Below are 13,629 nucleotides of genomic sequence, written 5' to 3'. Positions count from 1 at the left end.
GTTGATACAGTTGCTTCTGATGAGGTCAGGAACAACAGGTTGATGTTCCTGACCTTGTGGAGGCTATCAAGTTGATTCTCCAGATTGATGATGTCATTGAGCCTTTTATTACGTCTAAGAAACCGGATAAGTTTAAGCGTCAGAAGGTTACTAAAGTAAATTTACCACATTCTGACCTTTTAATTGACATACGTCAGGAATCCTGGTCATCTCCAGGAAATAAGTTTTCCCTTTCTAACAAGATGCTAGCTCGTTATCCTATCCCTGTGGAGTTGAGTAACAAGTGGGAAACTGCACTGCCGGTGGACTCTCATGTGGCCCGTCTTGTGGTGTCATCTACTCTGCCTGTCACCACTGTCACCTCACTGAAGGAACAGACAGATAAGCGTGCGTAGGGATGCCTGAAGTCTATTTACACTCTTACCGGCGCTGTACATCGACCCACTATGGCGTCCTCTTGGGCTGCAAAAGGAATTGAAGCATGGGTTTAGGCAATTGAGGATGAGCTGCCTCAGGATTTTTCTGATACTGCCAGACAATATCTTTCATATATTACCACAGCCTCTCACTATATTCAGGAGGCGGCCTCTGATGCAGGGGTCATGGTGGCCAAGGCATCTACTACGTCTATCCTGGCTCGCCAGATTCTGTGGTTGAGGTCCTGGAAAGTGGACCTGGACTCTAAAAAGACCTTGGAGGTGCTTCCTTTCAAGGGAGACATACTATTTGGGGAGGATCTCAACGAGATTGTGATTAACTTGGCGACGGGCAAGACTGCGTTCCTCCCAAGTGCTAATCCTTCTACTCAGAAGGCTAAGAGAACAAAAGGTCAGATACCCGAGACAGGCTCGTACTTCCAAAACCACTAAGCCCAAATCTAAACAATCATGGGCCGCCCGTCAGCCTGCTTCCAAACAAGACAAGCCTGCTGCATGATGGGGCGGGCCACCCCCTGGGGGACCCCAGGGTGGGAGGCCGACTTCTGCAGTTCGCCCAGGCCTGGTTAAAGACCACTTCGGACACCTGGGTACGGGAAGTTGTCTCTCACAGGTACGCAATCTCTTTCAAGAGACGTCCCCCTCTTGAAAGGGGGATGCAAGCTCTACAATTGGTTTTGCGATCCCTCCTGGACACAAGAGTGGTAGTGCCGGTACCTCTGTCCCAGAGAGACAGGGGATACTATTCGACCCTGTTTCTAGTTCCGAAACCCAATGGGTCTTTTCAGCCTATACTCGACCTCAAATTATTGAACAAATTTGTGAGAGTGTCCAGATTCCGTATGGAAACTCTGCGCTCTATTGTACTGGCCATGGAACCCGAAGACTGGGAAATTTGCGGTCTGCAGTCTGCGCTTAACCACCTGGGTGGGGGAAGTTGTCTCTCACGGGTACGCAGTCTCTTTCAAGAGACTTCCCCCTCGCCAGTTCTGTTCAACGGTTATTGACTCAGATCTGTTGAAAACGCAAGCTCTACACCTGGTTGTACAATCCCTCCTGGAAACAGGAGTGGTAGTGCCGGTACCTCTGTCCCAGAGTGGCAGAGGATACTATTCGACCCTGTTTCTAGTTACGAAACCAAATGGGTCTTTTCGGCCTATCCTCCACCTCAAATCATTGAACCAGTCTGTAGGAGTGTCCAAATTCCGTATGGAAACCCTGTGCTCTATTGTGCTGGCCATGGAACCCGAGGACTATATGGTATCCCTGGACATACAGGATGCTTACCTGCACATACCTATTGCCATTTCGCATCAGCAATATCTGCGGTTTGCTATTGGCAACCTTCATTTTCAATTCCAGGCTCTGCCATTTGGACTGGCCACGGCACCTCAGATTTTCACCAAGGTCATGGCCGTGATGACGGCTTTCCTCCGTCGTCAGGGAATCAGAATCCTGCTGTATCTGGATGACTTGCTGATTCTGGAGAACTCCAAAGATGTTCTCCTCAGTCAACTGGAGATGTCAGCCCAATTCCTACAAGCACACGGGTGGCTCATCAATTGGAATAAGTTCTCGCTGGTCCCTGCTCGGAGCATGGTGCACCTGGGGGTGCTACTGGACACACACAGCCAAAGACTGTTTCTGTCACCAGAGAAGGTCCTGAAACTTCAGGACAAGAACAGATGCTTCCTCTCTCGCCAGAGAGTGTCGATACACTTGGCGATGCAAGTACTAGGCCTCATGGTGTCTGCTTTCGTCATGGTAGAGTATGCTCAATTTCACTCCCGCCCTCTGCAGAGGTTAATCCTTTCCAAATGGGATGGCCTGCCTCATCGGATCAGGTCGCAAATTATCTCCTTGACTCCGGAGGTTCATCTGTCACTGAGCTGGTGGCTACAGGACCAACAGTTGAGCAGGGCCCTTCCCTTCTGGATCTCCAACTGGGTCCTCCTGACAACGGACGCCAGTATGCGGGGTTGGGGCGTGGTATTGGAGCAACACTCTCTCTAGGGTCGGTGGACCAGGGAGGAATCTCTCCTCCCGATAAACATTCTGGAATTGCGGGCAGTGTTCAATGCGTTGTCACTGGCCGTGCCTCTGGTACAGGACAGGCCTGTTCAAGTACAATCGGACAACGCCACCACGGTGGCGTACATAAATCATCAAGGCGGCCCGTAAATAAATCATCAAGGCAGCACTCGAAGCCGCATGGCAATGATGGAAGTGTCAAAATCGTCCAATGGGTGGAACGCCATCTGCCAGCCATATCAGCAGTGTTCATTCCGGGAGTCCTCAACTGGGAAGCGGACTTCCTCTGTGGTCAGGACGTGCACGCCGAAGAGTGGAGTCTTCATCCCGAAGTCTTTCAACTCCTAGTGGACAAGTGGTGCCTACCAGATGTAGGCCTGATGGCATCTAGACACATTCACAAGGTTCCGGTCTTCGGAGCAAGGACAAGGGATCCTCAAGCAGCATTCGTGGATGCACTGGCAATTCCATGGAACTTTCGGCTGCCATACGTGTTCGCTCCAGTGTCACTCCTGCCCTGGGTAATACGGAAGTTCAAGCAAGAAGGAGGAATACTACATCTAGTCGTTCCAGCGTGGCCCAGACGGCATTGGTTCTCAGACCTGCAGGGTCTCTCTATAGAGCGTCCTCTTCTACTTCCTCAGCGCCCAGACGTCCTTGTTCAAGGCCCTTGTGTCTACCCGGACCTGGCCAGACTGGCTTTGATGGCGTGGCTCTTGAAGCATCACTCCTGAGAGCAAAAGGATTCTCTGAGGCGGTCAATCAAACTATGTTGAAAGCCCGTAAACCAGCTTCGGCTCAGATTTGTTACAGGGTCTGGAATTCTTACTTCACATGGTGTGCTGCTAAGAATTATGATGCATATACTTTCAAAACTTCCAGACTTTTGGCATTTCTACAACAAGGCCTAGTTTTGGGCCTTCGTCTGGCCTCCCTGAAGGTTCATATATCTGCCTTGTCGGTGTGGTTTCAGAGAAAAATGGCGTCTCTTCCTGACGTTCACACTTTTACTCAGGGTGTTTTACAGATTCAGCCTCCCTATGTCCCTCCTGTGGCTCTATGAGATCTGTCTGTAGTCTTATATGCCCTGCAAGAGTCTCCATTTGAACCTCTTGAGTCTGTGGACCTTAAATGCCTTACGCTTAAGGTCGTGTTTCTGTTGGCTATTGCCTCTGCTAGGAGGGTGTCGGACTTAGGCGCTTTGTCCTGTCGGTCACCCTTTCTGATTTTTCATCGTGATCGGGAAGTTCTTCGAACTTGCCCTGGTTATTTACCTAAGGTGGTATCATCTTTTCACCTTAACCAGGAGATTGTGGTTCCGGTCTTCATCTCTTCTGGTTTGTCTTCAAAGAAAGATCTTTGGACGTGGTACGGGCTCTCCGTATTTATGTGGAAAGGACTGCCTCGATCAGGAGGTCAGATTCCCTTTTTGTACTTTTTGGTTTTCACAAACGTGACTGGCCTGCGAATAAGCAAACCTTGGCCAGATGGATTAGAATGGTGGTTGCACAAGCCTATGCGCAGGCTGGTCTTCCAGCTCCTGCTGCTGTCAAAGCCCATTCTACTCGGCCTGTTGCACCTTCTTGGGCGGCCCGCAGTGGCGCGTCCGCAGAATAATTGTGCAAGACGGCTACGTGGTCCTCAGTGAACACGTTCATCAGGTTCTATGCCTTTGATACTTCCGGCTCCCAGGATGCTTCCTTTGGATGCCGGGTACTTGTGCCCGCTACAGTGCGTCCCCTCCCATGAGGAACTGCTTTAGGACATCCCTGATGTTATTCCCTGTAGAATACCAGTGTACCCCGCTGCAGAAAAGGAGATTTATGGCAGACTTACCATTGTTAAATCTTGGACTGGTTAACAAAACTGAGCTCCAGTGCCTGGAGGCGGGGCTGTAGAGGAGGAGGTGCAGCGCATCCTGGGAACAGTTAAAGCTTTAGCCTGTTGGAGCCTCGGATCAAGATCCAACTCTACACCCCGATGTTATTCCCTGTGGAACCCAGTGTACAGGCCAGTACTGACAGGAGAGATGTGTGCTGAGCGATCTTAACACAGACCGCTCAGCACACATCTCTTCCGCTCAGCACAGCGTGATGTGTGCTGAGCGAGAGGAGGGGGGGACGCCTACTTCATACAGCGCTGAAGTGAGTGACCCGCTAGATTGAGCCTGCATGCAGGCTCAATCTAGCACCGGGGATAGCCCCCGCGCATCGCTATCGCTGGGGGGCATACACATAACAGATCCGTGCTTAAAATCTAAGCAATCTACTCAGATTTTAAACACGGATCTCTCTGTGTGTACCCCCCTACTCGCAGAAAGAGATTTAACAATGGTAAGTCTACCATAAATCTCCTTTTTCCCTGACATCAGATGGATGACGTGGTGTCTTAAACTATGAGCAGTGGTCTTTTTAATCGGGGTATAATGGGAGTAATTCAGAGTTGATCGTAGATGTGCTAAATTTAGCACATCTACGATCAGTTACTCTGACATGCAGGGGGATGCCCAGCACAGGACTAGTCCACCCCGCATGTCCGTCTCTCTCCCCCCGCCCCGGCACAGGTACAAAAGCATTGCACGGTGGCTATGCCTTTGTACCTGACAAGTAGCTCCCTGCCAGCACAGCTCCTGCACGCTGGCAGGGAGCTACTGGCCGAGTTCCAGGTCGCAGCTGCCACAGCCCGCCCACCCATTGGTCGGGACACACCTTTGTTGTCCGGACCGCGCCCCGCCAACAGCGTTCTAATGTCTTTGGCAGGACTGCTCCCGCCCTGTGACCGCCTCTGCCAGTCAATCAAGCAGACGCGGTCGCAGTCCAGAGATGCTCATAGCATCTTACTGGGCACCCGGGGTGCGCATGCGCAGTGCAGCCGCTGCACGTGCGCACTCAACAAAAAGATTGTCTGCGATCGCTGCCGCAATCCAGGCTGAATTAGCCCCAATGTGTGTTTACTGGCGATTGTGGTTGGTTAGGGGGCTGGAAAGGCAGTTTGAAAACAGGCTATTACAAGAAGCTATATGTACTTGTTAATCCACAAAGAAAGGATTTGGGATGAGGGTATTCTACAAAATGTTATAGGATTAGTGGGAATGGTGTATAGAAGATTTATGAAGCTATTGACATAAGGTCAGATTCATGTTTGTAAGTAAAGCAAAAAAGCAAGCAACTGGACTAAACCATTTTGCACAGCAGGTGGGACAAATGTAACGTGCAGAGAGACTTAGATTTGGGTGGTTATTCAAACCAAAATCTATATTGCAGTGTAATAATAAAGCTGGCTAATGTTTGTGGGCTACATGCAAAAGCAGCCAGTATTTACCCTGCACAGGAAAGACTATACATGTATTTGCTCCCTTTGCATGGGACAATGAGTCCTGTTGGATAAAGAGCGCAATATAAATAAAATGATTATTATTATTAAAACATGGTTTGTTCCAGACACAAAGTTACTTGTTTTTCTTTGCTTTACTTACAAACATGAATCAGGCCCTGTATGCAGAGAACACAATTACTTAATTGAAATTCTTTTATTCAGAGAACATGTAGTTAAAGACATCAATTCTGTGGTATTTACACACACCTAAGATAGAGGAATTATTGGTCAGTGTAAGCACAGAGCACAACTGCTGCATAGTCTGTCTTACTGCAATACAGATTCTGCCATGCTTCTGGTTGAAGTTGAAAAAGGAGATGGGACATTATTACACATATTAATTGGTTCCAGTATATGTTTGAGGAAATGTAAGACCATTGTTGCATATACTGGTACTTCAGTAAGTAACGGCACAAAGTAACATTTTAAAATTTAATAGAGAGTTATATAGTAATACAATACCAATAGTTGTGGGGGTTTTTTTGTTTTGTTTTTTTATCACATCAGTGTCCCATAAGGGGAATGGTATAAAATAGTATTTTTTGTATTGAAACCATGATAGTGAAAATTTGAGTGTGACCTTAATGGTAATAAGGTGGCACAATAACTCACCCAGCACTTGTACTAGTGTAATGGAAATTAGTGGTGTTGCTCTGGAAAGTGACCAGTAAAAGGTTATTTTCACTTTCTCCATGTTTGCAAGCAGTGCAGCTCTCTCCATTACCTTGCTACTCACCGCAGGTAGTGCTATGCCCTAATTACCTCATCCTATGCCACTGTTGAACGAAAATCTTTTTTCTCCCTTTCAGCTATCAGCATTTCCCTCCTCTCCTTGTCTGCACTGGAGCTTGGCTGACACGCCCTGTATTCCGTGCATCTGCCTGGAAGCGTTTGATTGTCGTACACAGCGTCCTAATGTAGAACACTATGGGGGTAATTCAGAGTTGATCGCAGCAGCAAATTTGTTAGCAGTTGGGCAAAACCATGTGCACTGCACGGGGGGCAGATATAACTTGTGCAGAGAGAGTTAGATTTGGGTGGGTTGTTTTGTTTCTGTGCAGGGTAAATACTGGCTGCTTTATTTTTACACTGCAATTTAGATTTCAGTTTAAACACACCCCACCCAAATCTAACTCTCTCTGCACATGTTATATCTGCCCCCCCCTGCAGTGCACATGGTTTTCCCCAACTGCTAACCAATTTGCTGCTGCGATCAACTCTGAATTACCCCCTATAAGCAGGAGCCAAAAATAATGCTTACCTATAACATGGAGTCTCTTGTGATGTTGCCACCAGGATATCTGTAGCAAGGACAGTTTCTGTGTTGTTATAGATCCAGATAGCTTTACCCACAGCGCCATTAATGTTACTGAAATAAATATTTTTCTTTTTAAAAAGTGTCAGGCCTGCAAAATAAACTTTTTTTGACTGCAAAAGCTTCACAATAGTATCCCTATAAAACGTAACATTCCCCAATAATTCAAGAATGTTGCCATACTATGCAGAAGGGACATGTTTTGAGACTGGATTGTTTAGAAGTTGGCAAACCCTTAATAAAATTCTGGGAGGTAATTCAGCTCATAATTGCGGTTATGTTTCAGAATCTTGCATTCGCGTTGTAACTAGAACTTCTGTTTTGTTTTTAGGTGTCTGTAACATTCGATGTTTCGGTCTGTCGGGCTTATTGGAAAACCAGCGGCAACAAAGACACTGATGCTGAGATTGAAAAAGTGCTCCAGAAATATGCTGCTCGTTTTAGGTGTTGTATTTTCTTTATCTAAGCTACACACCCAATGGAACATGTGGGGCTTCCCGTCACATATAGCAAAGCTACTGTATGTTCTTTTACTTTTTTTACTTTCAAGTGCTGTTTCTAATGAATAGCCAAGGTGTTGTCCAATTGCGTGTGACTGCTGCTGCATTTCTGGATTGTGGGCATAATTCAGACCTGATCGCAGCAGCAAATTTGTTAGCTAATGGGCAAAACCATGTGCACTGCAGGTGGGGCAGGTATAACATGTGCAGAGAGAGTTAGATTTGGGTGGGATATATTGTTTCTGTGCAGGGTTAATACTGGCTGCTTTATTTTTACACTGCAATTTAGATTTCAGTTTGAACACACCCCACCCAAATCTAACTCTCTCTGCACATGTTATATCTGCCTCCCCTGCAGTGCACATGGTTTTGCCCATTAGCTATCAAATTTGCTGCTGCGATCAGGTCTGAATTAGGCCCCGTGTTATGTTTGCTAGCTACCTCAACCAGTCATTGCATTCATTATTTGCAGGTGAAGAAAGAGACTGAGCTTCTGCATAGTGTATGTGTGATGCGTCATCCAGCTGGGTGCTTTATTGCATTTTACTAACTGCAAATGCTTTCTGGGCACAGAAAGATTGGCATTCACCATAAAACGCAGCAATCTTCTAGTCTAAAAAATGATGGAAACTTACCATCCGTTTGCTTGCACACAACATACTACCTTATTTACTTTGCTAAATTCATTACAGGTTGCTAAGTGAACCTTCCTGTTCATGCATCAGGAGTTGGAGGACTGGAGTGATGTAATTATACACAGGGTGGGGCTTAGGGGGTAATTCCAAGTTGATCGCAGCAGGATTTTTGATAGCAATTGGGCAAAACCATGTGCACTGCAGGGGAGGCAGATATAACATGTGCAGAGAGAGTTAGATTTGGGTGGGGTGTGTTCAATCTGCAATCTAATTTGCAGTGTAAAAATAAAGCAGCCAGTATTTACCCCTGCACAGAAATAAAATAACCCACCCAAATCTAACTCTTTCTGCACATGTTATATCTGCCTCCCCTGCAGTGCATATGGTTTTTCCCAATTGCTATCAAAAATCCTGCTGCAATCAACTCGGAATTACCCCCTTAGTGCAAAGTGCTAGCCCCAGTATTTCAGTAGGGCAAGTGCTGATGTTCCTTAGCCTCATGGCCAGTGAGACTAGTTTACCTTTTCTTTTTTGTTAAACTTTGTTGTGGTCACACTAATGCAGGAAGACCATCACTTCAAGAATAGCAAAGAGTTTGCTATTAGCAACACTTCCATGTGACGTATTGTATAGTGTGGAAACAGTTTCTATTTTGAATACTGTCTGCTTGATTGTTCCCTGATCCTATTTCCTTATAGATATACACCAATTTCTCTTTCTCTATCGTCCTAGTGGATGCTGGGGTTCCTGAAAGGACCATGGGGAATAGCGGCTCCGCAGGAGACAGGGCACAAAAAGTAAAGCTTTTCCAGATCAGGTGGTGTGCACTGGCTCCTCCCCCTATGACCCTCCTCCAGACTCCAGTTAGATTTTTGTGCCCGGCCGAGAAGGGTGCAATTCTAGGTGGCTCTCATAAAGAGCTGCTTAGAGAAAGTTTAGCTTAGGTTTTTTATTTTACAGTGATTCCTGCTGGCAACAGGATCACTGCAACGAGGGACAGAGGGGAGAAGAAGTGAACTCACCTGCGTGCAGGATGGATTGGCTTCTTGGCTACTGGACATCAGCTCCAGAGGGACGATCACAGGTACAGCCTGGATGGTCACCGGAGCCGCGCCGCCGGCCCCCTTGCAGATGCTGAAGTAAGAAGAGGTCCAGAATCGGCGGCTGAAGACTCCTGCAGTCTTCTAAAGGTAGCGCACAGCACTGCAGCTGTGCGCCATTTTCCTCTCAGCACACTTCACACGCAGTCACTGAGGGTGCAGGGCGCTGGGGGGGGCGCCCTGGGAGGCAAATGAAAACCTATTAAAAGGCTAAAAATACCTCACATATAGCCCCCAGAGGCTATATGGAGATATTTAACCCCTGCCTGTATTCACAAAATAGCGGGAGACGAGCCCGCCGAAAAAGGGGCGGGGCCTATCTCCTCAGCACACGGCGCCATTTCCTCTCACAGTTCCGCTGGTCAGGACGGCTCCCAGGTCTCTCCCCTGCACTGCACTACAGAAACAGGGTAAAACAGAGAGGGGGGGCAAATTTAATGGCAATATCTTGATATATATAAAGCAGCTATAAGGGAGCACTTATTATAAGGCTATCCCTGTCATATATAGCGCTTTTTGGTGTGTGCTGGCAGACTCTCCCTCTGTCTCCCCAAAGGGCTAGTGGGTCCTGTCTTCGTTTAGAGCATTCCCTGTGTGTCTGCTGTGTGTCGGTACGTGTGTGTCGACATGTATGAGGACGATATTGGTGTGGAGGCGGAGCAATTGCCAAATATGGGGATGTCACCTCCTAGGGGGTCGACACCAGAATGGATGCCTTTATTTGTGGAATTACGGGATAGCGTCAACTCGCTTAAGCAGTCGTTTGACGACATGAGGCGGCCGGACAATCAATTAGTGCCTGTCCAGGCGCCTCAAACACCGTCAGGGGCTGTAAAACGCCCTTTGCCTCAGTCGGTCGACACAGACCCAGACACAGGCACTGATTCCAGTGGTGACGGTGACCAATCAACCGTATTTTCCAGTAGGGCCACACGTTATATGATTTTGGCAATGAAGGAGGCGTTACATTTAGCTGATACTACAGGTACCACTAAACAGGGTATTATGTGGGGTGTGAAAAAACTACCTATAGTTTTTCCTGAATCAGAAGAATTAAATGACGTGTGTGATGAAGCGTGGGTTGCCCCTGATAAAAAGCTGATAATTTCAAAGAAATTATTGGCATTATACCCTTTCCCGCCAGAGGTTAGGGAGCGCTGGGAAACACCTCCTAGGGTGGACAAGGCGCTAACACGCTTATCAAAACAAGTGGCGTTACCTTCTCCTGAGACGGCCGCACTTAAAGATCCATCAGATAGGAGGATGGAAAATATCCAAAAAAGTATATACACACATGCAGGTGTTATACTACGACCAGCTATAGCGTCTGCCTGGATGTGCAGTGCTGGGGTAGTTTGGTCAGAGTCCCTGATTGAAAATATTGATACCCTGGACAGGGACAATATTTTACTGTCGTTAGAACAAATAAAGGATGCATTTCTTTATATGCGTGATGCACAGAGGGATATCTGCACACTGGCATCACGGGTAAGTGCTATGTCCATTTCGGCCAGAAGAGCTTTATGGACGCGACAGTGGACAGGCGATGCGGATTCAAAACGGCATATGGAAGTTTTGCCGTATAAAGGGGAGGAGTTATTTGGAGTCGGTCTATCAGATTTGGTGGCCACGGCTACAGCCGGGAAATCCACCTTTCTACCTCAAGTCACTCCCCAACAGAAAAAGGCACCGACTTTTCAACCGCAGCCCTTTCGTTCCTTTAAAAATAAGAGAGCAAAGGGCTATTCATATCTGCCACGAGGCAGAGGTCGAGGGAAGAAACAGCAACAGGCAGCTCCTTCCCAGGAACAGAAGCCCTCCCCGGCTTCTACAAAAGCCTCAGCATGACGCTGGGGCTTCTCAAGCGGACTCGGGGACGGTGGGAGGTCGTCTCAAAAATTACAGCGCGCAGTGGGCTCACTCGCAGGTAGATCCCTGGATCCTGCAGATAATATCTCAGGGGTACAGGTTGGAATTAGAGACAGATCCACCTCGCCGTTTCCTGAAGTCTGCTTTACCAACGTCCCCTTCCGAAAGGGAGACGGTTTTGGAAGCCATTCACAAGCTGTACTCTCAGCAGGTGATAGTCAAGGTACCTCTTCTACAACAAGGGAAGGGGTATTATTCCACTCTATTTGTGGTACCGAAGCCGGATGGCTCGGTAAGGCCTATTCTAAATCTGAAGTCCTTGAACCTGTACATAAAGAAGTTCAAGTTCAAGATGGAGTCACTCAGAGCAGTGATAGCGAACCTGGAAGAAGGGGACTTTATGGTATCCTTGGACATCAAGGATGCGTATCTCCACGTTCCAATTTACCCCTCACACCAGGGGTACCTCAGGTTCGTTGTACAAAACTGTCACTATCAGTTTCAGACGCTGCCGTTTGGTTTGTCCACGGCACCTCGGATCTTTACAAAGGTAATGGCCGAGATGATGATTCTTCTTCGAAGAAAAGGCGTATTAATTATCCCATACTTGGACGATCTCCTAATAAGGGCAAGGTCCAGAGAACAGCTAGAGATGGGATTAGCAATATCTCAAGAGGTGCTAAAGCAGCACGGATGGATTCTGAATATTCCAAAATCCCAATTAATGCCGACAACTCGTCTGCTGTTCCTAGGGATGATTCTGGACACGGTTCAGAAAAAGGTTTTTCTTCCCGAGGTAAAAGCCAAGGAGTTATCCGACCTGGTCAGGAATCTCCTAAAACCAGGAAAGGTGTCTGTACATCAATGCACAAGAGTCCTGGGAAAAATGGTGGCTTCTTACGAAGCAATTCCATTCGGCAGATTCCATGCAAGAATTTTCCAAAGGGATCTGTTGGACAAATGGTCAGGGTCGCATCTTCAGATGCACCTGCGGATAACCCTGTCTCCAAGGACAAGGGTATCTCTTCTGTGGTGGTTGCAGAGGGCTCATCTATTGGAGGGCCGCAGATTCGGCATACAGGATTGGATCCTGGTGACCACGGACGCCAGCCTGAGAGGCTGGGGAGCAGTCACACAAGGAAGAAACTTCCAGGGAGTGTGGTCGAGCCTGGAAAAGTCTCTTCACATAAACATTCTGGAACTAAGAGCAATCTACAATGCTCTAAGCCAGGCGGAACCTCTGCTTCAAGGAAGACCGGTGTTGATCCAGTCGGACAACATCACGGCAGTCGCCCATGTAAACAGACAGGGCGGCACAAGAAGCAGGAGTGCAATGGCAGAAGCTGCCAGGATCCTTCGCTGGGCGGAGAATCACGTGATAGCACTGTCAGCAGTGTTCATCCCGGGAGTGGACAACTGGGAAGCAGACTTCCTCAGCAGACACGATCTTCACCCGGGAGAGTGGGGACTTCATCCAGAAGTTTTCCACATGCTAATAAACCGTTGGGAAAGACCAATGGTGGACATGATGGCGTCTCGCCTCAACAAAAAACTGGACAGGTATTGCGCCAGGTCAAGAGATCCGCAGGCAATAGCTGTGGACGCGCTGGTAACACCTTGGGTGTACCAGTCGGTGTATGTGTTTCCTCCTCTGCCTCTCATACCAAAGGTATTGAGAATCATAAGGCAAAGCGGAGTAAGAACGATACTAGTGGCTCCGGATTGGCCAAGAAGGTCTTGGTACCCGGAACTTCAAGAGATGGTCACGGACGATCCGTGGCCTCTACCTCTAAGACAGGACCTGCTTCAGCAGGGACCGTGTCTATTCCAAGACTTACCGCGGCTGCGTTTGACGGCATGGCGGTTGAACGCCAGATCCTAAAAGGGAAAGGCATTCCAGAAGAAGTCATTCCTACCTTGATTAAGGCAAGAAAGGAAGTCACCGCGAAGCATTATCACCGCATTTGGCGGAAATATGTTGCGTGGTGCGAGGATCGGAGTGCTCCGACGGAGGAATTTCAACTGGGTCGTTTCCTACATTTCCTGCAATCAGGATTGTCTATGGGTCTCAAATTGGGATCTATTAAGGTTCAAATTTCGGCCCTGTCAATATTCTTCCAAAAAGAATTGGCCTCAGTTCCTGAGGTCCAGACTTTTGTAAAGGGAGTACTGCATATACAGCCTCCTGTGGTGCCTCCGGTGGCACCGTGGGATCTAAATGTAGTTTTAGATTTCCTCAAATCCCATTGGTTTGAACCACTAAAAGATGTGGATTTGAAATATCTCACATGGAAAGTGACTATGTTACTGGCCCTGGCGTCCGCCAGGAGAGTATCTGAACTGGCGGCTTTATCTTATAAAAGCCCT

At 47.7% G+C, this 13,629-nt stretch overlaps 2 protein-coding genes across 2 annotated transcripts in view; one reads left to right on the top strand and one right to left on the bottom strand.

Moving 5' to 3' along the window:
• LOC134928049 (glyoxylate/hydroxypyruvate reductase B-like) overlaps window positions 1-6,771 on the bottom strand; it is a 91,784-nt gene extending 85,013 nt beyond the window's left edge. The window contains exon 1 of the mRNA XM_063923293.1: window positions 6,606-6,771. The gene's annotated coding sequence lies outside the window, so the exon portion shown is untranslated. The remainder of the gene's footprint in view (window positions 1-6,605) is intronic.
• Window positions 1-13,629, top strand: part of RBFA (ribosome binding factor A) — a 51,069-nt gene that overhangs the window by 13,612 nt on the left and 23,828 nt on the right. Inside the window, exon 4 of the mRNA XM_063923292.1 lies at window positions 7,490-7,602. Coding sequence (XP_063779362.1) covers window positions 7,490-7,602 — 113 coding nt within the window. The remainder of the gene's footprint in view (window positions 1-7,489; window positions 7,603-13,629) is intronic.

The sequence above is a fragment of the Pseudophryne corroboree genome, chromosome 5 (assembly GCF_028390025.1).
Source record: "Pseudophryne corroboree isolate aPseCor3 chromosome 5, aPseCor3.hap2, whole genome shotgun sequence".
Lineage (NCBI taxonomy): Eukaryota > Metazoa > Chordata > Amphibia > Anura > Myobatrachidae > Pseudophryne > Pseudophryne corroboree.
Note: the sequence above shows the minus strand (reverse complement) of the source record. Positions and strands in the feature narration are given on the sequence as shown.